The 24384-nt window shown below is 38.9% G+C and overlaps 1 protein-coding gene across 14 annotated transcripts in view; it reads left to right on the top strand.

Moving 5' to 3' along the window:
- Positions 1-1998: 1998 nt before the first annotated feature.
- The window catches only part of LOC136754895 (protein prune homolog 2), a 39496-nt gene continuing 17110 nt past the window's right edge, over positions 1999-24384 (top strand). For 8 of the 14 annotated variants that reach the window (XM_066711115.1, XM_066711120.1, XM_066711117.1 and 5 more), the window contains exons 1-4: positions 1999-2294; positions 3537-3641; positions 20361-20440; positions 22098-22319. In XM_066711115.1, the coding sequence (XP_066567212.1) occupies positions 2008-2294; positions 3537-3641; positions 20361-20440; positions 22098-22319 (694 nt within the window). In that variant the 5' untranslated portion in view covers positions 1999-2007. Of the gene's footprint in view, positions 2295-3536; positions 3642-7474; positions 7704-7754; positions 7876-7984; positions 8126-11741; positions 11845-17563; positions 17780-20360; positions 20441-22097; positions 22320-24384 lie in introns of those variants that run through there. The other 6 variants (XM_066711126.1, XM_066711128.1, XM_066711127.1 and 3 more) reach the window with 6 other exon arrangements.

Consider the following 24384-nt stretch of genomic DNA (forward strand, 5'->3'; position numbering starts at 1 on the left):
TCAGATTCCACTCTTGAGCAGCTAACTTTAAGAAACCAAGTCTTTGAGAGCTCTGTTCAGGTGACATCTAGTCAATCCCAGGTATGCATAAATGAAGCACCAATTACCGATGCAGATGATTTTGTGGATTTCGAGGAAAATGAATCCAGTATGCCTGATTTAGATTCAGGTATCCAAATAAAAGAAGTGGACATGCAGATTAATTCCACAAATACAGCTGATATTCCTGATGCTAAAGAACCTGATATTATCACTCAAAATCAACAAGGCTACAGTCAGCGATCTTCAGAACCAGATATTTGGAATAATTCTATGGTGCCAGCTGTAGTCCATGAAGATCCTGAAACCCCAGATGTCATAAGTCAATGTGACCTAGACAGGCATTCCCAAACCTCACAAAGTCCTGATGTGTGTCCAGAACCACATTTTGAAAACTTTTCTTTGGAGGCTAAAACAGATAATTACCCTGATACAATAAATGTTGTAGATGGGTCCAATCTCATTCCCTTTGGGAGTACTGCACAGGATGTACAAAATTACAAGGTACTAAGTTCAATACAGGGAGTAAATGAAGCATTTGGAGGTTTTACAGATACCAAAGAAGAAAATAATGTACCTCAGGAAACAGATATGACTAAGTCAAAGGTTAATCAAGACATATTACATGAAAGGCAACAGTCTGAGAGTGATAAAGAATGTAGATTTAGTGACATGGATAACAATTACTTTTTTTCCCCTGATAGTCAGACAAAGCATTACAACAAAATATGTGACAATTTAGAAATACAACAGGATTCTAAAAATCTGGATATGGAGGCTACAGGGGGCATTTCTGCTTTACAAAGTGTATATCCACCTGATGTTTTTGCACCTGCTGACTTCCCTGGTTTTGAAACCACAGAAGATGAAATCACAATAATTCAAGAGTCACCCCAGCTGTATAAAAGGGAATCTAAAGCATTTTCGTTTGATGCAATGGAAGGAGAAGGCAATACTCTTAAGCTGAGTAATGGCAAAGAATCATCTGAAAAAAGGTTTGATAAGAGCATAGCAGAAAAGGTTTTTGAAAGTGAGGTGGAATCAGAGGAACAGTATGACTCTTTGCCAGAAGCCCCTGAGAGTAAGGATGATGCAGAAATCAATTCTCCTTTAAGACCAGAAAATGGACCAATTGCAGAAAGTGCAGCAGCAACACATATCCAAGAAGAGAATAAGACTGATACAGTGAAAATGTATGATACTGTGAGTAACTCAGTGCAAAGTAAACAACACCCATCTGTTAGTAAAGTCACATATTTTAGTATGTCCCCAGAGGTACAGAAAGTGGATGGTTGGGACACTTTCTCTTTTGCTTCAGATCTGGGGAGCTCAGAATCTCTAGCAAAAGAAGCAACAGACAACTGTTCATCTGCACAGGAAATGAGTGGTGATAGTCACAAAACTGGGACTAGCAGCTTTTTGGAACTATGCTCTGACAGAGAGAATCCCCTTCATAAGATAGATGTTGCATCAAATGCATCCACAGTGTCTTTTACAGATATGGGCCCTGGCTCAGATGATACAGACTCCCCAGATGGAAGTAAGGCCAGCCCTGAGCTATTGGAGCTGGGAAGCAACGAGGAGGTTGATGATGATGATGATGATGAATCATTTGGATTGGAAATGGATTATATCATAGTTTCAGGCAGAGAAAGTGGGTTGCTTAGAGAGGGTGTTGAAGGGAACAGTGAAGTACCTGGAGTATTAGAAGAACTACCTTCCGGTTTTAAAGAAGGAGATACACCTGAGCATGTTCTTGCAAACACTTTTAAAATACAATCCGATCTAGATGACCCAAAGAATAATGGGGATAATGAGGCGCCGGGTCGACCCACAACACCACAAGAAAATCCTGTCAAGACCAGAGATTACCTGGCGGAATCAAGCAAAGCTGACAAATCTTCCAGTGAGGCACATAACTGGATGCTAGTGGAGGAGGGTGTGAACTTAGATCAATCTTTCAAAGAGATGGGCTCTGCAGTTGCTATCAATCCTAGTGATGGAGCTGAAAGTTTATTTTTGCAAGTAACTGGTTCCCCTGATGAATCTGCAAAGAAGGAGAGGGATATCTGCACGGGACAAGTTGGAGACACTGGAGTAATCTGTCTCATCCATGCTGAATTAACAGAGAACGAAAAGGAGTTCAACAACACACAGGTCCAACAGTCTGACCACAGTGACCATCTACCAGAACAGTCAGTGGCAGTAACAGCACCGGAATCTCCAGAAGAGATTCTGTCAGATGATGACATTGGGTAAGTAATCTTGACTGATTTATTGGTTACCAGGATTAGATGATTAGGACCATATACAATTAATGCTAATCTAATTGGTGTGACCCTAGTAATCTGCTAATTTAGTCTGAAATCCAAATGATGTCAAAATAAATGCAGTACAATTGTTCTAAATTATAATCAGTATTTGTACTACTAAGTATAAACTGCCCCATAATGAGATTGCATTTATATATGCAATAAGTTGTAAGGTGCAACATAGTTACAGTAGGTAATACAATAAAAACATTTAAATGGAAGCTCAGACGTGTCCTAATATTCCCATATATATATATCGATAACATTAATCTATTCAGTTATAAATAACACATAATAAAATATACTTTTTATCATTAAAATATTATTTATATTTCTAGTTTTCAAACTCCTTCTATATATTTGTTACCTTTGTTGCACTACTGAAGATTGCATTACCCTTCATAAAAAAGCAACAGTTTTATAAAACTTCTGAGTCCTGGAGAATATGAACTAGGAAAAACTATAATTAAATACATGCAAAGAGTTTTGGAGAGGGGCTCCAGATGACACAGAAGGAGGCACTGAGAGGATTTATATTTCTCTCTGGGCCTGTATGAATAATTTTGTGTGCAGAGGTTGGTAATATGTCTACTACTATAGGAAGGCTTTGAGGAGAAAACCCAGGGTAATGGATGTTAATGGTCCACATGAAGGGTAATATTATTTTTTGGCTGCCTTACTCTGGGAGTCTGTTGTTTGAACTCCAGGGGGAACATACTAACAGAACTGTTTATAAAGCTATGTACGCCTCATCAATTATGCATTAAATGCATCATTAGTGCACAGTATTTAAAGTATCTAATTAAGCTTCAAAGTTCTTTTTTTTCATTTACTAGGTGTATTCTCTTTTATGTTTTGAAGAGGGAAAATATTGTTCCAGTGCTGAGCTAATATGTGATGTGTGTAATTACAAAAATGGTGTTAAATTAGGATGAACGATATGTAACTACACTGTATGTGTTCTTTGACTATTTCTTAGCAAACGTTTGTATATGAATGAAGCATCTGTGACAATCTGGACTCTAGCTAAATGTACAAATTTAAATAAATAATATAAATAGAAGGGGAAGTCTTTATTGTATTTGCTTTAACTATATAATGATTTTCATTTGAATGTGTATGTGTTTAAATAGTAACACAACACTTCTTTATGTTTATTATTATTTCTGTTTTCTGTTCTGACAGGTGCTCATATGCTAACCATGAAGCTTTGAGCCAAGAATCCAAGATAACTGTTGCTGTTTCTACTCTAAAAGCAGAGAATAAGGACATAAATTATGCACCGTCAAGGTCAGTGGCACAGCTCTCCTCAACAGGTTACTGTGAGCAACAGACATTACACCCCCCCACACTACTACGCAGGCCTGATTTATGAGCTGACATCAGATTTGTTTATTTCCTGCACAAAGACATTTCTGAACCTGCAGTGAAGCACCGTTTTTCAGTTTGAAATCTTTCTTCTGAGTAATCGGACTAGAAAATTAATGTTTATTTAACTTTGAACAAATAAATGTGTGTTTGCCATATATCAGCTATTAGTACTTTCCATTCTTCTCAGTGGACACGATATTTTTTTAATCAATACAGACCAATACATGTAACTGTACACAAATACTTACCAGTCAGTTTAGAATAGATATAAATATACCTTTGTATGTGATATTGCACAAGTAGAGTGGCATGTAAAATTTAAAGGTCTCTCTATCCCTGCTTATAAACCAATGAGAAGTAGAAGGATTAAAAAAAAGACAACAGCAAGAAAACACAAGCACACAAACACACATCTCTCTCTCTCTCTCTCTCTCTCTATTAATATATATATATATAATTTGTTTTTCAATTATTTATGATTAATGATTATACATTATATATACAATTATTTTTATATTTAATGTATAATCATTAATACATTAATTTAAAGGAATTAAATTCAATACACAACATGCCCACATGGGGTCAGTAAATGCTTTCTTGACAAAAAACCTAAGTAGTAGTAAAATAAATAATCTACTTATAAACCATTATGGGTATTGCCAAGCCTTACAAATCATTAAGGGAATTTCCAAGCTTTTGAGTGTTCTGATAGTTTAGACCTTATAACTAAAAGGGCTGTGGAAAATGTTATATCTGTCCATTATCTTTAGACTTCATGCTTGGTGTCCTGATTATTATTATTATTATTATTATTATTATTATTATTATTATTATTATTATTATTATTATTATTATTCTTTATCCAGGGCGACTTACAACATAAGTGTAAAACAAAGTGCACAAATTCAGTGAAGTAAAAGGCATCAATCATTACAAATTAAATTTACATAAAACAGCAATTCAAAATATAATACATTTTACAAGTTCCAATTTACAATTTACACAGGCAAGTACAGTGTGAGGTCCTACATCCTGGACAGTAAAAGCTAAGTGCTGTCAAGATGTAGAGTCACAGTCAAGGGCTACGGGAAAGGGAGCAAGGAGGAAAACAAATTGAAAACACAAGAAGCATAATAAAACTGTGAAGTGCTATCTAGCGGGGATAAAAGGACTAATATTACTGTCTATCTGAAAAGATGAGTCTTGAGTAAGCGCCGGAATGAGGTCAACGACTCTGCTGTTTTGACTTTGGTGGGCAGGTTGTTCCACCATTTAGGGGCCAGGGATGAGAAGGAGCGGCTCTGGAGGAAGGGGAGTGGAGAGGAGGTAGAGTTCTTCTGGCACTGGAGGAGCACAGTGGTCTGGAGGGGATGTATGGAGAGACGAGTGTCTGAAGGTAACTTGGTGCAGTGTGGTCGAGTCAGCGGTAGGTGAGGGTCAATGACTTGAACTGTATCGGGAGCCAGTGGAAGGAGCGGAGCAGTGGAGTAGTGTGTGCGAATCGTGGCAGAGAGAATACCAGACGAGCCGCAGAGTTCTGGATGAGCTGGAGCGGCGGGTAGTAGTTGCAGGCAGGCCGGCCAGGCGGGAGTTGCAGTAGTCCAGGCAGGAGAGGACCAGTGACTGGACAAGCAGCTGAGTCGAGTAGTCGGTGAGGAAGGGATGGATTCGGCGTATGTTGCTCAGGAAGAATCTGCAGGTGCATGTCAGCGTGGTGATGTGCTGGGTGTAGGAGAGCGCAGGATTGAGGGTGACTCCTAGATTTTTAGCGGAAGAAGAAGGAGAGAGTGTGGTGGATTCCAAGGGGATCGAGATGGGGAGGTCAGCAGAAGGTGAGGAAGAGTGGGGGGAAAAACAGGAGATCCGATTTGGAGAGGTTGAACTTGAGGTGGTGTGAGTGCATCCAGGCGGAAATAGCAGACAAGCAGGAAGAGATGTGAGAGGGGATGAGATGGTCGGAAGAGGGAAAAGACAGGAAGATCTGGGAATCATCAGCATAGAAGTCGTAGGAGAAACCATGGGATGCGATGAGGGGGCCCAGGGAGGGAGTGTAGAGAGAGAACAGGAGCGGGCCCAGGACAGAGCCTTGGGGTACGCCTGTGAGGAGAGGTTGGGGGTGGATGAGGAGCCTCGCCATGTCACTTGGTAGGACCGGTTGCTGAGGTAGGAGGAGAACCTGGTGAGAGCAGTCCCAGAGATTCCAAGGCCAGCAAGGCAGGAGATGAGGATGGAGTGATCAACGGTGTCAAATGCTGTGGAGAGGTCAAGGAGGATGAGGACTGAGGAGAGGGAGGCCTCCCGAGCACAGCTGAGGAAGTCAGTGACTGCCAGGAGAGCCGTCTCAGTGGAGTGAGCTGTGCGGAAGCCAGATTGCAGAGGATCAAGGAGTGAGTGTTGGGACAGAAAGTCAGAGAGCTGACGGTGGAGTCAGAGAGCTGACGTGACGTGGGTGGCTTTGTGAAATACAGGCATGTGAGGACACGCTGCTGGACAGTCCTCTGGGATTTAATCTGAAATGTTTAAACACAACAAAGATTAAATAGACAATTCTACATCTTACCACAGGTAAGGGATGTTCTTTAATCAGACAGAAGCAACTTTTCTTTCTCATTTTTTAAACGATGGGTAAAAATAACTGACAATATGAAAGTATACTCATAGACTCCATGCACAGCTAGGGTGACCAGATGGCCCAGTTTTGAGCCAAATGTTTTGTGTCCCGAGCATAAACGGAAAAAGTATGAAATCGTCCCAGTGTTTCTATATGTCAGGTTAATCTTTGTTGCTGCATGATTAATCCTCCCACACTCGAGAACTCGGCAGCACCTTGCCCCCCTATGAGAAATCGGCAGGTTAGAGGAAAGTACATATTGTCATCAACAAAAGGTTGCGACACTCTGATTCACACAGTTTCAGAACTATTACTTTCAGTGTCACAATGTTCCTCATAGTGAAAATATAGTAACCCTTTGCACAGCACTATCAAAATATGTATAATACCCTGAGTTCCTGTAGTGTAGCAATGTCTTTACATGTTTCAGAACTGTAAGTCATGCTGGGGAAGAGCACTAAGAAATCAATACTAATAAAATATAATAGGTTTTATAGATGAGAACGTTAGTGCCAGTTAGCTGGATTTCTGTCAATTACTAGCACATAATTTGTAAATGGAAGACCTTGGGAAGTGGCTTTCTGAGGGGTCAAAAAATTTCTAAGCATTTTCAGTGGGGTTCATGTCCAGTGATTGGCCAGGCCGTGGCAGGGTTTTGATGTTCTGGCTTTCCTTCCAACTTTGAGTGGACAATGTGAGCCGGGAAACAATTTGCACTTTCAAAATAATGCTCTTGTTCTTAACCAGTGCAGTATATGATTATCAGGAGTGGAAACTTGTTTGTCAAGCCCTGTCATATTGAGCAGCCATAGATTGTGTGAATGACATGGCCCTGAATTTGTAATGATTGATGCCTTTTACTTAACTGTATTTATGCCCTTTTTTTGTACTTATGTTGTAAGTCGCCCTGGATAAGGGCGTCTGCCAAGAAATAAAAATAATAATAATAATAAGTACTAAACAAAAAATATCTTATTATTTCTACTTAAGTGACAAACGTTATTCATTAGTTGTGATGAACAATAAAAAGTTAACCACTAGGTGGCAGGGGAAAACTCATATATGTAGAACAGAGTAGTAGCTTATTTACCTGTGAAGAACTGCACACACTTGTAACATTAATTCCATGCTTAGAACTACTGTTGTTTAAGGGAGCATTAGATTTGCTTTAGAAGCTTTTGATTAATGGAAACGGAAGGATGTGGGCAGCAGTAGTATAATTAGGTTTTAGATAACATGTGTTGCTTTGGACCTTGGACTTTAAGCATAAACTTCAGTACATGGCAACGGCATGAGTCCAGTTAGCACTACTGTAATATGCCTTCCATACTTCCTGCTAGGCGTGGCACATGCAGGCAACACTAGGGGTAAGTGTTTTAAGAAAACAAGCAAACAGAAACATTATCTTAATTCTAGTTCAAATGAATAGTACAATTCTCACAGCGACGTGATGTGTACAAAAAAGATTACAAAAGTTGGAGGTGCAGGAAAGCCAATTTAAGGGAGAATCACGGTTTCCCAGATAAGGTGGTTGCTATGGTAAGGCATGGTTACCCGACCTTCCCACTGATTGACTATTGTGTCTAACATGTTGTAAGGTATCCGTTGCTGCCTTTGTTTTTGTTACTGTTGTTTGTTAAGCATAATTAATTCCCTTTTATTATAGTACATCACCCTAGACTACAGCGAAATAACCTGGGGAAACAAGCAGCTAATTGTAGTGTTGTAATTCTCAATACTGAGCAATGGTTGGAGGGTGAGTGTGTGTGCATGAGTGCGGAGGCAATGGGTGAGTGTATATTACAGCTGTGTTTGAAATGGTTTTCATATGGTAAAAAACAAATTGATCAAACATTACTTATTAAACCAGGAACTCATACTGCTCTACAGACAATATTTGGCATACAGATCACAAGGCAGATGCCCAGATTTTCAGTGGGTCCAAATCTTTGTAATATCAAGAACAAAATGTTTTTTAACTCTGCCTAACTACACTGTAAATACACTGCACATACATAAGGAATTACTCAGCTCTGGAAACTGTTGATATTCAAAATAAGGCAGTGTGCTGTATTTTTTGGGGAAAAAAACACTCTGGAGGTTAATTGTATATTATAAATGTAAACTCTATCTGTCATTTCCGAGACTACTGAAACTTCAATACCGTTGTGGAATATAATTCCTCTATAGGGGAAGTGACCCAATTAAGCCGACCAAAGTCTTAAGTTTTACATGTTTTCTTATAAATAAGTGAATTTCATCCCAATAAAGTGGGTATTAAATCAAAGATAAATCTCTGATCTAGACACTTGTGGTAGATTTTGTCATAAATTGACTAAATTAATTAATTTAATTGCAAAAGTGAAAAGTCCGGAGTGGGCTTATAAGGTACATATGTATCCTTTTAGCCCACATGTGTCTCAAATAGGACCACAAGAGATTTAACAGTAAATACTTCAAATTGTATTGATTTAAGCACTTAATATTTTATAGATTATTGAATTCAGACCTCAAATAACCAACCTAACCATATTATCTGAGACTAATTTCTATCACATGGAATTTTTGCACTTAGAGGCAGTTTGATCTGCTGGTGTGCTGGTTGTTGGGGTTGGGGCCGGGGCTGTTGGGGCTGTGGAAGTCTGTACAGGTGCTTCAGAGAAAGGAGCATGATTTGTGCACACTTGTCTGTCCACCCGGCTCTGGCTCACAGGGATTATTCCAGTGCTCTCAAAGCCACCGATTATGTTTTCTGGCTTGAGAGCAGTGGAAAACACATCACGTTTTGCAGGGATTTCTTCCTTTCAAATTTTGTCCCTGCTAACATGGGAATGGCAGCGCAGTTCTTTCCTCCATTACCTTTTGACTAGGGATGCACCGATCAATCGGCCACCGATCAGTATCGGGCCGATATGGTAAAAAATTACTATATCGGCTATTGGCCGATTTCTTTAAAATGGCCAACATTTCTGACCGATATTTCTATCTGATGGTGCGACCTTTATTGCATCTAACTAAGCATCCGATTTGTTCTATTCTACTTGTGTACTTTTAACAAAATATGAATGATGCACACGAACTCCAATGCAGTTTGCCCTCAACCTGAATATGAATATCGGATATCGGTATCGGCCCAGAATGTTCATATTGGTGCATCCCTACTTTTGACTTAATCAAACACTGTCTTGTCCAGTGGCTGGAGGATGTGGGTGAGGTGAGATGGGAGCCTGAAAAGCACAACCCCATTTTCTCTGGCCTTGGTCACAAGTGCCAGGGAAATATCTGAGGTATGACTTTTGGCAGTCCCATGTCAGAGATCTTTGGCAAAAACAGCTTTTCAAAATACTCTTGAAAATTATTCTTCTCTGTCCATCTGTGATCCGCATGAAATTCACAGCAAGCTTCCATCATGTCATTGCAGTCCCTATAATTTTTTCTCTGCCTACCTATTTTGTCCCCTTAATTAAAATAAGGTAAGTAGTTCAGTACATGAATGAAAAGTATGTATTCTGAATAATATTCATTCATTTAAGGCTTTTTTAATATGAGGTACAATGGGTTCTGGGCTTAGTGGGCTTAGACTGTGTTTATTATTGTTGGTAGAAAAAAATCATTAATTATTCTGCTTTCAAGCCATGTGCTAATAGAGCTAATTTTCAAGGGTGCTGTTCCTTTTAAGCCCATATGACAAAAACAACATTTAAGATTTTAATAATTGATAGAACATTAAATATTGTTTTATCTGAAGAAGCTTCTAAAATGTTTTAAGTTTACTAGGGTCAACAACAGTTTTTCCCAGTTCTACTGCATCTATCTGTGTGACCATCATTCCGCACTAGCTCTGGAAACTCATGAAATCTATATTTTCAAATCCAAAATAGTGCTTTTAATACCAAGAAAATTCATCATAAAAGTTTTCGTTTGATTTATTAATCTCTTAATGTTATAATTCTTATTAATATTCGCCAAGTTTGGTCACCAAATACCAGAAAAAAATGGCTTCTTGGCAGGGCCCCTCATAAAACAAAGTTTTGGGGTGACTTCTAAAAATGTTGCTGAACAGTGGCAGCACAAAGTCATGCATAACTGAAGAACAAAAAATGTGATTGGCTCCAAATAAAAAGTAACATGACAGTAACAACTTTTTGCATTTGCTCTGAAACAGATCATCCTTCTAATATTTCCTTTCATTTTTTTTTTTCAAAATAAACGACTTCACTTCTCCTATATCAGTATTTCATTTTATATTGAAAGGTTTATATAACTTCTTGATTTCTGCACATTGATTTCCCACATTTGAGCTACAAGATCTACTACATTTGTTTCCTTTCTTTAACAACATTCACAAAAATGATTTCCACTGCTGTGATTTAGCTGTGGTGTTTTACCTGTTTCATGCTCTACATTACAGCTTTAAAGTTAAACTACTTTTCAAGTAAAATAACTTCATGTAATACATTTTTACCTCACATGATAATTAATATTCATGTTTATAACCTTGTCTTTTTATATCAGAACTAGAAATATTCAGGAGATACTTCCTAGGCACTAACATATAAGCATACACTGTGTCAATAATATTAATATTTGGTTTAAGAAAGTAGTGATGTGTAATTATGAATAGAGCCCGACCTATACAATAAATTTGGGTCCAATACCGATAGCGATAATCGGGAAGCAAAATTTCACAATTACCGATATATCTGCCGATATTTACTTTTTTGTTAGCATGCAAAACAGACATTTTCTATCATGGATCCCTCAAATCTCTCCATGTCAGAGAGAAATTGTGTCAAATATGCACTGAAGGCATGACTTTTACATTTTGTACATTTAACATAATAAACTTAACATTAATTTTCATCATAAATAACAACCACAAATGAAACATTGTAAAAATAAATTAGAATAAAGGAGAATAAAGGAAAAAAAATGCATGTTCTAAACATTAGAACAAAGACCAAGGTATATGAGCAATTTTACACACACATTGAAAAATGTGCATGTTCTATACATTAGAGCAAATAATAAGATGTTAAATGCTGTTTTGGTTTATATTTGCATTTTACACGTGTCAGGTTCTCTCAGGTTCACAAGTCCTGCTCAGTCCTCAATACTGCTGCTTCAACAGTGGCAGGTTATAGTGCAGGCAGCACAGCACAGCTGCGTTTGTTTTTAAGAAATGTATTTAAAAATGCCCTCAAAAGTGTAACTTACTTAATACGTATGTTAAATGTATTGCAATAGGAATCACAGCCAAAAAATTATGTAGGATTTTAAACTTTCAGTTTTATCCAACATTGTCTGAGAGCTGCATCTGTCTTTTCACTCTCATTTTCTTTAGATGTTTTACTGTGATCTGAGCTTGCTTGTCATTTGGAGACAGTAGGGGCCCTGCTGGCAGGAGGAAGACCCGCCCCCGGCATCTGTGAAAAGTCTCCTCCTGACGACACTACTCCCTGCCATTTCTTCATCAGGAAGGTCATCTGGCCGAGCGACCCCTGAAGGGTAATGGCTGTCTTTCTTTTTCAGGGAACCGGGGTTAAGATAATAACCTATCGTTCCTTTTCAAATCGAAAGACAGCCATTACCTAATGGGAAGACTATACTAGAGCTGTCGCGAGTCTGGACACCCGACTAAGCCTAAACCCACAATGACAAGGAGAGCAGAGCCTCACGGCGCCTGAGGGCCAGCAATTTATTTACCTGGGAGCCCAAGCCTGGGTGCAGCCGGTCCACCACGTTGAGGCGGTAGAACCTTGTGAAGGTCTTTTGACCGGACCAGGTCGCAGCATTGAACAGATCTTGCAGTATGGCACCGCAAAAAAGAGCCCACGTGGCTTGTTCCCTCGTTGAGTGCGCTGAAATGCATGGGAACATCAGCAGTCTCATAGGTGAGCCGGATCTCGTCCGCCACCCAGTGCGCCAGTCGCTGTTTTGAAACCGCCCGCCCTCTGGTGGTGGAACTGTAGCAGACAAACAGCTTGTTGGATTTGTTTTTCCCCCTCATCTGCGTCTGGCTTCTGCGGTGCTGTTCAGGCTGCCAGCCACTAGACTTTTGCGGGCTAGGTTGAGGCCTCCCCTGCCTCGGCCACGGCCTGATGGGTTGCTGGGATCCCCATAGGCGCTGCTGTTGCTATTGTCTAGCCTGTTGGAGATCAGCATATTTGGACGCTGTCTCCTTTGCCTTCACCGACTCCTTGATAGAGAGTTCCATCGTCTCTTGAACGTCTGACCCCGGGTAATGGGAGCATCGAGGAGGACAAACTTCTCCTTATCCTGGAGCTTCGCCTGCATCAGCCACAGATGACGTTTGGCTGCAACCATAGCTGCGAGGGATATCCCCATGGCCTTTGCCCCTTCTCGCAGCAAGTCAGTCATATAGGCGCTGACTAGCTCTATCTCCTCCACATCTGTCATAGACGGGCGCTCCCTCAGGCATCCCTTCAGGTAACCCATGTACAGGATTAAGATGGCCCGTGCGTTTCCACAGAATACGGTTTCTTCAGCATAGCGTCCATTGTTCTCCATTGTTTATTAGGGCAAAGTGGTTCTTTGCCTAATATGGCGTTCACCTGAACCAGCCTGGACACTGAGTCGCTTATCGGTGGGAAAAATCCCAGTCCCTTCTTTTCCGCTCCCGCCATTGCGTACATGGCATCTGCCTGCCTAGAAGTCGTAGGAGCAGATGCCGGCTGACTCCACGTGTATTGTACAATGTCCACATAATCATCAAGGAGGGGAAGGATCTCCACAAGCTTAGCGGTCTTCTCCCTCATAAGCCGGTTTTTCGAAACCTCTTCCTGGGGGCATCAGGGAATGTCCACTGCCATAGCCGCATGTCTCATCAGGGCTTTAAATTTAAATCAGGGCGGAGAGGAGGAGACGAGCGCTGCCTCCTTGAAGAGACACTCATCAGGGGTCCATGCGGAGCTGAGCCCACAGAAGAGCGGCAGGCGGAGCTTCCGCTGCGGCAGCTGGCCAATAGGGTGTTCCTGGCCCTCTTACGGTACATGGCCTCTGTAAATGCTGCGCAGTGCACACAGCTCCCTTCTCCCGTCAGTGCGCTCTGGGCATGCTCCTCGCCCAGACAGCGCAAGCAAGAGTCGTTTCCATCGTCTGAGGGTAGCTTGCCCTGGCACCCGGAACAACGGAAAGTCCCCTTTGGCTTCATCCCGGTTAACAGATCCGTGTCTGTGTCTCCTTCGTTCAGACTCTCTAAGTAGGTCGACTGCTTTTCTGTCAGATGGACTTTGCCAAACTCCTCAGCTCTGATACTGCCCGCCTCGATGTTTAAGTCGAGGTTGTCGACGTTGAGGTCCGAGAGGTCGACACGGGCATCCAGAGGTCAAGAGCAGGTCGTGTTGACGAGAGATCGATGAATCACGAAGGTCGAGGTTGACATGGGATGGACACAGGGAGGAATTCCACAGTCTATATCGAGAGAAAGGTTGAGGGATGGACAGGATAGTCTATATCAACAAGGGAGTCGAGGGATCGACAGTTCATTGTCATTGTCAAGGTGTTTGTCGAGCGTTGCTCTGGACACGGTTTAAAATCCGCCGACAGGTCAAAAGAATCCGGAGGATAGAGCAGGGCGGTCACTGACCAGCCACAGGGAGGCTGCTCCAGTGGAGTAGTCTCCGTCTTTGTCCTCTCCTACACCACTCAAATCTGTAAGAAAGAAAAATGGTACAAGAAGGTAAAGTCCATGCGATAGATCTCCGTGGAGGGACTGAGGCCGGCTCCGATCGAGATTCCTACCGCACACTTACCTCCCAAGAGAAGCACTTAATAATAATAATAATAATACAATAATAATAAGGAGGACCGCAGTCCGAGCTCTGAAGAGACAGGAATATTATAATACTCTCTGAAGAGGAAGCAAGAATTCAAACTGAACTCCAAAGAGCAGATGAGCACACTTCTCAAGCTTTAAGGCAATCGCAAGCGAATAGCAGTAAAGCACATTCACTGACAGGTGAAAGAAGAAATGGCAGGGAGCTGCAGTCAGGAGGAAACTTTTTACAGACGCCGGGGGCGGGTCTCCCTCCTGCCAGCAGGGTCCCTATTGGGCAGCTTTGGTACATACTTTCACTGATTGACAGGTCAGAAGGCGCTTCCCATTAGGTAATGGGTGTCTTTTGAATTGAAAGGGAAGCATAGATACTCAAATGCAGCACAGCTTTCAAAAATACTTTCTATTGGTTATTAGGGTTTTAGTAAAACACATGTTTATTGGTTTATGAGCCCTGTGTTTCTCAGTGGTTGTGTTATTGTTTCACTGAGGCGCTCAGTTGTGTGCGTGCGGCACCGCAGCGCATGAGAGTTACTGTGGACTCAGAAGCTTCCAGCGAAAACTAAAGCACCATAACTATGTTAAAAAATAAGGGTAAATTATTATAATAATGACTGTAAAACCAAAGAAACAGGTATGTATTTATTGTCTGAAGTCTGAGGAAGGTTTTTATGGTAATTTTAAAAAAATATTTAGCTGTTCGTTTGAAAAAATATATTGGTGCATTATCGGTGGAATATGTGCCGATACAGATACTTCTGTAATAGGCAAATATCGACCGATAGTATCGTTGCTCCGATATATCCGTCGGGCCCTAATTATGAAGACTGCATATCTGTGTTGAGATACTGTGCCATGTTTATCATGCGGCCCCTGAGGGTTGGCCCATAGACAAGAGGTCAGAGAATAGCACTGCTTGAAGTTTAGAATACATTGAGAAGCATTAATTTTGTGTATCATTAATTCATAAAGCAAAAGGCACAATAAGCACATTTCATAATATACATATTCCTTTTTCAATACTGTGATGTTGTATCCTTAATAATCTTAAAATGTATGTTTAATAGGTTTATTTACAATCTGTTCACCAATATGTTTTATTTAGATAATATAATTTGCCACACGTATTGAATTAGCAGTGAAGGGCACAACTTTTTCCTCCTAATTACAGTGCGATTTCTAATTACCTTTTAGGAAGTCACTGGAGCTTTGACTGAGCTATAGTTAACAGAGCCTGAGTCTCCAGATGTGTGTTGAGTCCTGTCTGGAGTTGTGACAATTTTCAGCTTAATTAATATGTTGTGTGCCTTTTGAACCGATTTCCTCACTGTTACTGTGGCTTTACTTATATTCCAAAATATCTGCAGCGAACGATCTTCAACCAGATTTAACTGTTCATCCTTCATACACTGTTTCACCCTCCATATATTTGTATGCTACAGTGTTTGTAATCAATACATGCTGAAAATATTTGAAATGCATCCAAGTCTTCCCCAATCCAGTCTAAAAAGTGAAAATCAAAAGCCCCCCCAGGAAAAGCCTTAAAATTAAAATGTTTTTTGAACCTGCAGTGCTATATATATGGATAATTACAATCATGTGTCAACACTTTTGTAAGACAACATTTGTACACATTTGTCTGATTTAATTATTGTCCCAGCTGGATTATAACACCTCTATTCAGCATACAATACTGATACATTCTACAACTTTGCTCTAGTTGTTGTTCATCCTGTATAATATCACCTTTGGTAGGTTATGCAAGTAAAACGGTAATGTCGTGATCCAAATCCTCCCTTATGAGTCATATAAAGGGAACATGCAGTATGTTTCCCTTTTAAAAATAACATTCCTGCTTGAAAGTGTGCCTCTCGTGGGACGACGGTGGATTTTTTCCATGATCCCTGTCCATGCCCAGTGCTGTGTGAAACAGTGGAAACCTTTATGTAACTGCCCAAGTTACATTAGCTGCAGAAATATAGCATGCCTCGCCTCGTCAGACATAAAGAGAGATTTTCACAGTTAAGCCAGTGAGAGAAGGTATATTTGAAAATGTGTGTAGCCATGCTTTCCCCTTTCATTTTCTTTCTTCAAGGAGAATCCTTAGCAGTGTGGTGTTATAGGATTTATATACATTTGCTCATCCTAGCAAATCAATACCCCCTCTCCAGAGCAAATGCATTTTATTGATTGAATGTTAGGTTGGTAGGTTCACCTATTGGGGCTTTCTGATGATTTTCTGAGATTCCAAAGCAGAATTCATGTAATAGATGCTCATAAGAAGCAATATACTTTTTTTGTGCGTCTCACACACACAAAGAGGCTTATTCAATGTTGATATATTTGAAGGAGACTGGGTGTGTTTGGAATGTGGTCTTTCAATAAGTGCTCTATTTACCGTTGAAGGATTCATCATCTTTAGTCTTTCATTTTTTAGTTATCTTTTATTAATGTACATGAATGTTGTAACTTAATTCTATATCAGTTAACATCTTTTTTTGGTACATGGTTGTTACTACAACAACTATTACAATAAAGTATGATATGCAGTAACATATACAAACATTCAAATAAATATTTGACCTCAACACACATTTACGTACATCTTCCAAGACCTTCCTCAATTTTAGTTTGTTCTTTTTTTAATTATAAAGCATTATGTTTGAACTTGGGCTGTAGTGAAGTGACACAAAATTAGCTAACACAGTTAGGTAGTTAGCTTTAAACCTGGATTCATATGAACAGTGTTGTGAAGGTCATCAATAGTGAAATGAGGTTAGCTTTGCTTATGAGGTTACTCTTGTGCCACCAGTAGGGAAATGCATCACTCGGGTTTCAGTGTCAGACTTGTCTTGATTGCCTAGGGAATAGCATGACTACCTTTTCATTAACAATGGGCACATGCTATTTAAAATCAGACTTAGCATCTTTTTGACGGTTTCCAAACAAAGAAGACACGGTATGCAAAAAACAAACACAGAAACAGAAAAACTCGCTTAACTTGTATTGTATCTTTTTTTTTTAAAACACAATTTAAGAAATGTGCACTTTGCCGATAGGACTCAGACCATATCTTCCATTTAGATATAAAACATCAAATAAAAATATCTTGGGATGTACAGACCATTTTCCAATCACTAGCACTGGGCAATCTGCTTGTTTTTCTGTTCTCTTTTTCTTGGTAAATCCAATTTATAATCGTGGGAATTCAGTTTGTGCACACTGCTTTGTAATGCTAATCACCCTGTCCTTTTTTATCTGTCCGAATAAACACATTTGCTGCCGTCCTCTGTCAACCTCGGGGTGTTTAACAATAGCAAGCTAAGTGATCTCAGTGTACGCCAGCACGTCACTGTTGGTGAGGATGTTTCAGTAGCACTTTATCACAGGAGCCTCAGGGTATTGTACAGCCAGCCAGCCATTCATGAGTCTTTTCATTAGCACAGTCAGCCGTGCACGGTTCTGGTGCATGGGCCATCTGGGAGCAGGTGATCATCCTTATTTAGATGTAGCCAGTCATGTGACACAAGATGGTGGAGGAGCTGCGTTTGTGTTGAGCTGTTACATCAGGGGATGCTGAATGTACTCTGAGCATCACATGCATTAACGGGGGGAGAAAAATCACCGTCTTTAGTCTTTAAAGTGGTAAGTGTGCTTGCTTAGCATTTGCATAGCTTGGTTGTGCTTAATTAGAATATTTTAATGAAAGAAAATTCAGATTCGCATGATAAAGGATTTGCAGGTTTTTTTTGTTTTTCTGGCAGGATGCAAAGCTCTAATTCCTCATTGTTAAAAATCAGGCAGCTGTATTAATTTCTATTTTTGGTGCTTAGTGTAGTGCAACTAGACTTGGTTACAACTACTGGCTGTGTTTTGATTAATTAAAATAACAAACTTCAATATTGTATCACAAGATACATTTGGGAAGACTGAAATGCTAATGTTTACAAAAAATCTTTACATGTGATGTCTGGACTGTAAATTACCCCTCATCTTAAGTAAACATGTACAAGAAAATCTTTTGTGTTCTTTCTTTTTCTTTCACTAGTGTGTCTGTGTTTGAGGTAATAGTTTATTTTAATTGAATGGGGTTTTGATGACATTCAAGGGTTCTTTTAGAAATGTGAGGGATTAGTCATTGCATGCAAGAAACCTGAGAAGCAAAATTCATTTGCTGACCTTGAACCATCCTCTTTTAATTTGTATCACTACTTCAGAGATTAAGCAGTATGTTGTAAGCTGACATCTAAACATAATGACGGAAGTTGATGTGGAAGCCTTTCATTTGGATGTGGAGCATTTCTATACATTTGATTTTTTTGTCCTCTTATAATTCTGGAAACCTACTGCAGGTCTTTAAAGTTTGGTATACATGATTAAATAGTCACCATGCCCAGCTGCAGATTTAATTTCTTTAAAATGTGTAAGTCTTCTATGAATGCTATGATAACAGTAGAGAGCAAAAACATTTTTTTTTCACGTTTGGATGCACAGAAAGCTTGTTAAAACTGATAAAGATGTCTCTTTACGGTGGTTTAAATTATACATGGGACCCCAGCATCCACACTTGCTGTTATCTTAAACACATTTTATCTTTAAAATGCAAATGAAGCAGTGTTTTTGCAGCTTCTATATCCTGTGCTTTTAGTTTTGTGGTAGAAAACTAATCCTTATTAACTGTGTAGAATTATCCCCAGTTCTCTTTCCTGTGTAGTGGTGCATTAGACAAGCATTGTGCTGTTTTGATGACGTGCATAGACTGTACCATTTTCCAGGCCATGGACACAGCTGCTGATGGTTTTTCAGGTTTATATAGTGTCTGAAGTATATAATAAGGAAACAGCTAAATAGTAAGGCATGTCATTCAAAACAACAGCAAGTATTTTATCACATCAAGGTTGGGGCATACCATAATTTTATATGATAACTCCTCACTATCTGTACATTATTTTCATAGACAAAGGTCTAAAGTTATCGAAATCTGATGGTTTTCTAGCTTTCTAAATGTGACTTTTAAATTGGTGTCACTTGTCTTTTGACCTTGTTCACACAGAGACATTTACTCACATAGATTGAAGTTCTGGAAAGGGATTAGTTTAGAGTTAAAACTCTCAGTGATTATCCTGTTATAGGATTACTAGCTCAAGTTATTGCACAATTAAAGAGAGTACAAGAAGCTTTCAAAAATAAGACATTGTGTCCAACACCTAGATCCACACACCCCCCTACAAAAGTAACCTTCAAGTACTTAAAGTACTAGAACTGTGGTTCTAAAAATCCTCAGTCCAGATCGTTTTTCAGGTCATCACTACATCACCAATTTGTAAAGAATGGGAACACACATTCATCAATTAATAAAATAATTTGTTCCATTAAGGTTCCTCTGATCTGGACCAGAAGGGTATCCAGGTGATTGTACCATTCTTTATAAGAAATGTACAAGAAACCCTGCTTAAATTATCAAAATTAAAAAAGATCAAGTCTTTATCATTTTTAAATTAAATGTGACCCATCAAAAATGCTGGGTTGGGTTTCTCCAGCACAACGATTGGATCTGTTGTTTCAAGTCTATTTACAGTCAGTGTGAAGCAGATTAACAGATTGGGCTGATCAAATAGTTACAACTGTGCTTTCTATGTGTACGTATCGATTGTACCAGAGTCCAAGACAAAATTCAAGACGTGTCAGGCATAAAACACAGTTTAGATGTTCATGTGGGATATATAATTTACTGTGCCTTGTACACATATTGTAATACGGATGCAGAAGGCAACAATTCGACAATTGAAAGTGTGTGTGTTAGTAATATTGTATCCATCTTTGTACTTGTTTAGCTAGTTTGACACATTGTTTTTGTGGTTTGGAAAATTTATTCCTTGATGTATAAATTGATTGCTGTGTTTGAGGTTTAATAATTATGTCTTCTGAAAGGACAATGAAATAATCATACATTTGCCTGTTTGTTCCTTACCCGTTCTCACCAGGTTTTCCCTCAATACTTACAAATATTGTGGTGGTAACTGCTTACATTTTCCAGATATGTTAACATATTCTTTAATAATAATTTAAATTCATGGAAAATTATGTTTATATTTCCTTCATAAGGACAGAATACAATATGTCTGACAATAGATAGAAATATTTTTCATTGTAACATAACCCAATGCAGATTATCTCCGTCAGATAATTCTAATAAAGGATATGGTGTCGTGTTCCTTTTTCGCAGATCAATACCAGATGATGTGGGAATGGACATTACATATGAAGAGGACATGCTAAGTCCCGATGGAACTGATAACAGACCAGGTTGGAGCTCTGAAAAGAATAACTCTAGAAATGGCAGCATTTCAGATTATAGGATTATCCTTCTCAAATCATTTACTCTGAATAGCTTTTTCATGAGCTATGAGTCATCATTGTGGGTTTTAAATCAAAACTGTATCTATGGCACGTTCTTTTGCTTAAAGGAGATGTTTGTTTAATTTCATTTTCTGTTGTTGTTTTACTTCTGAGCTATTACATGAAACCACTTGAACTCTGTTATTCTATCATTTTGATGTGTGTGTGATTAACTTTTATCAGTATCCATATTTATGGACATTAAATGTATTTTCTGTACAATAAAAACATTGTAATGCCTCGGTTCCACTGGCTTAAGCATCGTGTCGTGCCATGCCGTGCCGGACGCGTCCCAGAGCTTTTTTTGCAAATCCAGGCCGCTGTGAATCCGTCCCTCTGATGGAGGAGCAGTGACTGTGGGTTTGGTTTGTGTTTCGTTTTAAAAACAGAGACAGGAAACACTACGAGCGACACAGCCTGACGTGGAGAGGACTTGTGTGTCTGTTTTATTCTTTGTGCTTTACATGATTGTAAACAGCGTAATAAATACACGTTTCTGTTCAGAGATATTAGGAAGAGCTGAACGTGTAGAGACAACATTATATTCAGACAAGCACGTCCCCATAAGAATACGTTTCCATGCGCAACAATAATACTAAATAGCAAATATGTATTATTATTATTATCGTCATCATTTGTGCTAGTATATATGTATTTTAAACATAATAGCGTGACTCCCTTAATTTATTACTTACTACAGATTTGTAACTGCAAACAATACTTTTTGCCATATTATTTATAATTTACTTATCAGATGTCCTTAACCAGGGCAAGTTACAGTTGAAACAAAATACACACGTTTCACGATTAATCATCCAGCTACAATATAGCAGGTAATAATTGAACTAAAGTGTGCACGTCTCAGTCATGGTGTTTATGGACGCATTTATTAAACCAGTCCTTAATGTTTTAGAGGAAACCCAGATCTGCTGTATTAATTTATTCATTAATTTAACTTGTCAATGGACACGTTAACTAAATCATGTTCTCTTCACACTGACTGTCTCTGCGGATTGTCCTGCACACATTCACACACACAGCCTGAACACCAGCCAGCTGTCATACAATATTAATACCATCGGCTGCTATCGATCTGATTATTATTATCCTTCAGTTTATTTTAACTAGTCAGCGCTGCACCGGTCCTGTGAAATCACAGTGTTTAATGCACTCGGATATTAACTGTAAGCAGTAAAACATTTCATTGTTTCTGTACGTGGATTTCACTCCATCTTCGTGATCGCACACGGCACTTGAGATTATATCTTCTGACACAATGTGTCTGATCTCTTCCCTGTGTCTCCAGTCAAACACACACCTCCAATTCTGATAGTGAATCATGTCCTCAGTGGACGGACGCTTACGGACACGTCCAGCACCAGCAAGTTAACCGCCAGTGGAAACGGGGCATAAGTGTCCTTAAAATAATAGTAAGGTCCTCAGTAGGGGTGCAGCTCTAGATCTTAATCAGGGTACATCAACATGTCCTATTTCAGAAAACTTGATTATTTTCCTTTTTATTATTTGTGGGGCTAATCGGATCACTTTTCATGCTTGTTGTCAGACCCCCCTAATTCTCTGGACTTAAATGGAGCTCACCCTCAGAGGAAGAAACTTGCAGCCCCTGACATCAACTTATCTCTGGACCAGAGTGAGGGCTCCATTTTATCAGATGACAACCTTGACACTCCTGATGACCTGGACATTAATGTAGATGACCTGGATACTCCAGATGAGGCCGATTCTCTAGAGTACACAGGGCACGGCAATGAACTTGAGTGGGAAGGTGAGTGGAACAAGCAGCTCTTGGCTCTTTTTATCACCAATATGTAACTATTGCATATTCAGAGATGGGATATGGAGTTTGTATTCTTAGAGGCTACTCACTGTTTACATGATTGGTTATAAGTCTGTAATTTGCAATTCACAGGTAAGTCAAAGTTTAGATTCGGTCTAGGCCTGAATTTTTAAACCCAAAGTCAATGTGTGCATTTTGAAATCTTATACAAGCTTTTCTTTTTTCTCCCTTGTTTAACAGAACAGTTTTTCATTGTTTCATTCTTTGTTAAAATGCAAAGTTCACTACCATTTTTTACAGACAACAACTTACTCACTAAACTTGCTTCAGTCATTCAATTGATCTCAAAATAAGATGCAATAAATATTGTTGCTTATTTGTCCATTGTCTTGGGTTGTGACTTATCAGCCTAACTCACATAAATTTTAACTCAATGTGATTTATTTTATAATACCACAAACACAAACACTTAATTTACACTTGGCTTTGAATTAGATTTTCCCAAGTTGCAAATAAAATGTTTCATTAAAACCTAATGAGTTCCAGTTGCGCAAAACCTTACCAAATTTATTGGACTGTAGGGGTTATGTAATACTGTAACACCTCCTTTTTAATGACATTACGTAGCAATTAGATGTAATGTTTTGCTTCATAAAATGTTACCATACTTTTCCATGATTTGTACTGTAGGACAGAAGTACTTTATTCACGTACTTGACATAAGACTGAATGCATACAAATTGTAAAAGAAAAGCATATCTATACCTTAAGGGTCCATGTAACGCTAATCAATTCAATTTTCTGAAAGTTCATAAAAATTGGAAAATTGGAAATATGGTGATCATTTGCAGCATCCTCCCCCGCCGCTACCTAATAAAAAGTTATTGCATTGCATTTGATTTTGATGGCTGGGTTTGAAGATTTGTATTTGGTCTTTAATAAGAAAAAATATACTTTTTCTCAACTGCTTGCAACTTAAAATTAATGTATGGTGGAATACAAGGATGTGACATGTGAATTGTAATGTCTCACATTCTCTTTCCATGCTTTTCAAATCTTGTTGGAATGATTAAGAGCAAAGGTAGTGATGCTCCAGCTCTCTGGTGCATAATAATATTTATTTTCTAACATAATAACAGTATCAGGTATCATGACTATGTAGTCATCTTCTCTGTTAAGAATTAAGCAAAACATTTAAAGCCACCAGAGAGTGATGAGGTTAAGTAAACAAGCTGAACACAACCACAAGTTTTATGCCAGTTGTTATCTGATAACCATTGACTTTTTACAGTACACTTTAGAATTTGAGGTGCCTTGGACAAAGTCATCAGTAAAAAAACAACAACTATAACATAACAATGTTTTAAATAAAAACATTAAAAGCAGTGTTAACCCTTGGCATACCTCATACCTAAACCACCTGATAAGTATTTTAAGATGTTTGCTAAACTGGTGAAAGAAAGGAAGAACACAGTGACACGTTTTTTCTACATATTACTACTTGAGTTGTGCATAATGACCAATCTGCACTATAGAAGCCAAAAGGGAAGTGAAGTATAAATAAAAATAATGTAATGTGCCAAGTCAAGCACATCAGTATTTTCTAATCCACAGAATGTAAGTGAAAGAGGTCCTTTACTTAACATGTTTGATTTTGTTCTCTCTTTAAAAAAGATTAAGCTGCACCAAAAAGAAAATGTCTTAATTAAGATCAAATTGGTCAGTTACTTTTCTAAGACTTAAGTAAAGAGTATCAGTATCAACAGTATCAGTCTTTGTAATATTTTGTTATTGCTTTAAATGTTTTATAATGATACAGAATGCATGAATACTCCATTACCCATTGAATTCAAGAGCTGAGCACACACATGCTCACTCTGTACAGAGCAAACCGTAAAGTGAGCTGTAGCAAATTATTTGATCAGGCTTCAGGTTCCCTCAGGGCTGGTCTGTGTGGTATGGTAGAATTTTGCAGTTCATTTTGTATTTCTTTGCAACTGTCTCTGCATCAACGTTATTTCCATTATGTCAGTAATCCATTAAGACAGCAGTC

The sequence above is a fragment of the Amia ocellicauda genome, chromosome 8 (genome assembly GCF_036373705.1).
Source record: "Amia ocellicauda isolate fAmiCal2 chromosome 8, fAmiCal2.hap1, whole genome shotgun sequence".
Lineage (NCBI taxonomy): Eukaryota > Metazoa > Chordata > Actinopteri > Amiiformes > Amiidae > Amia > Amia ocellicauda.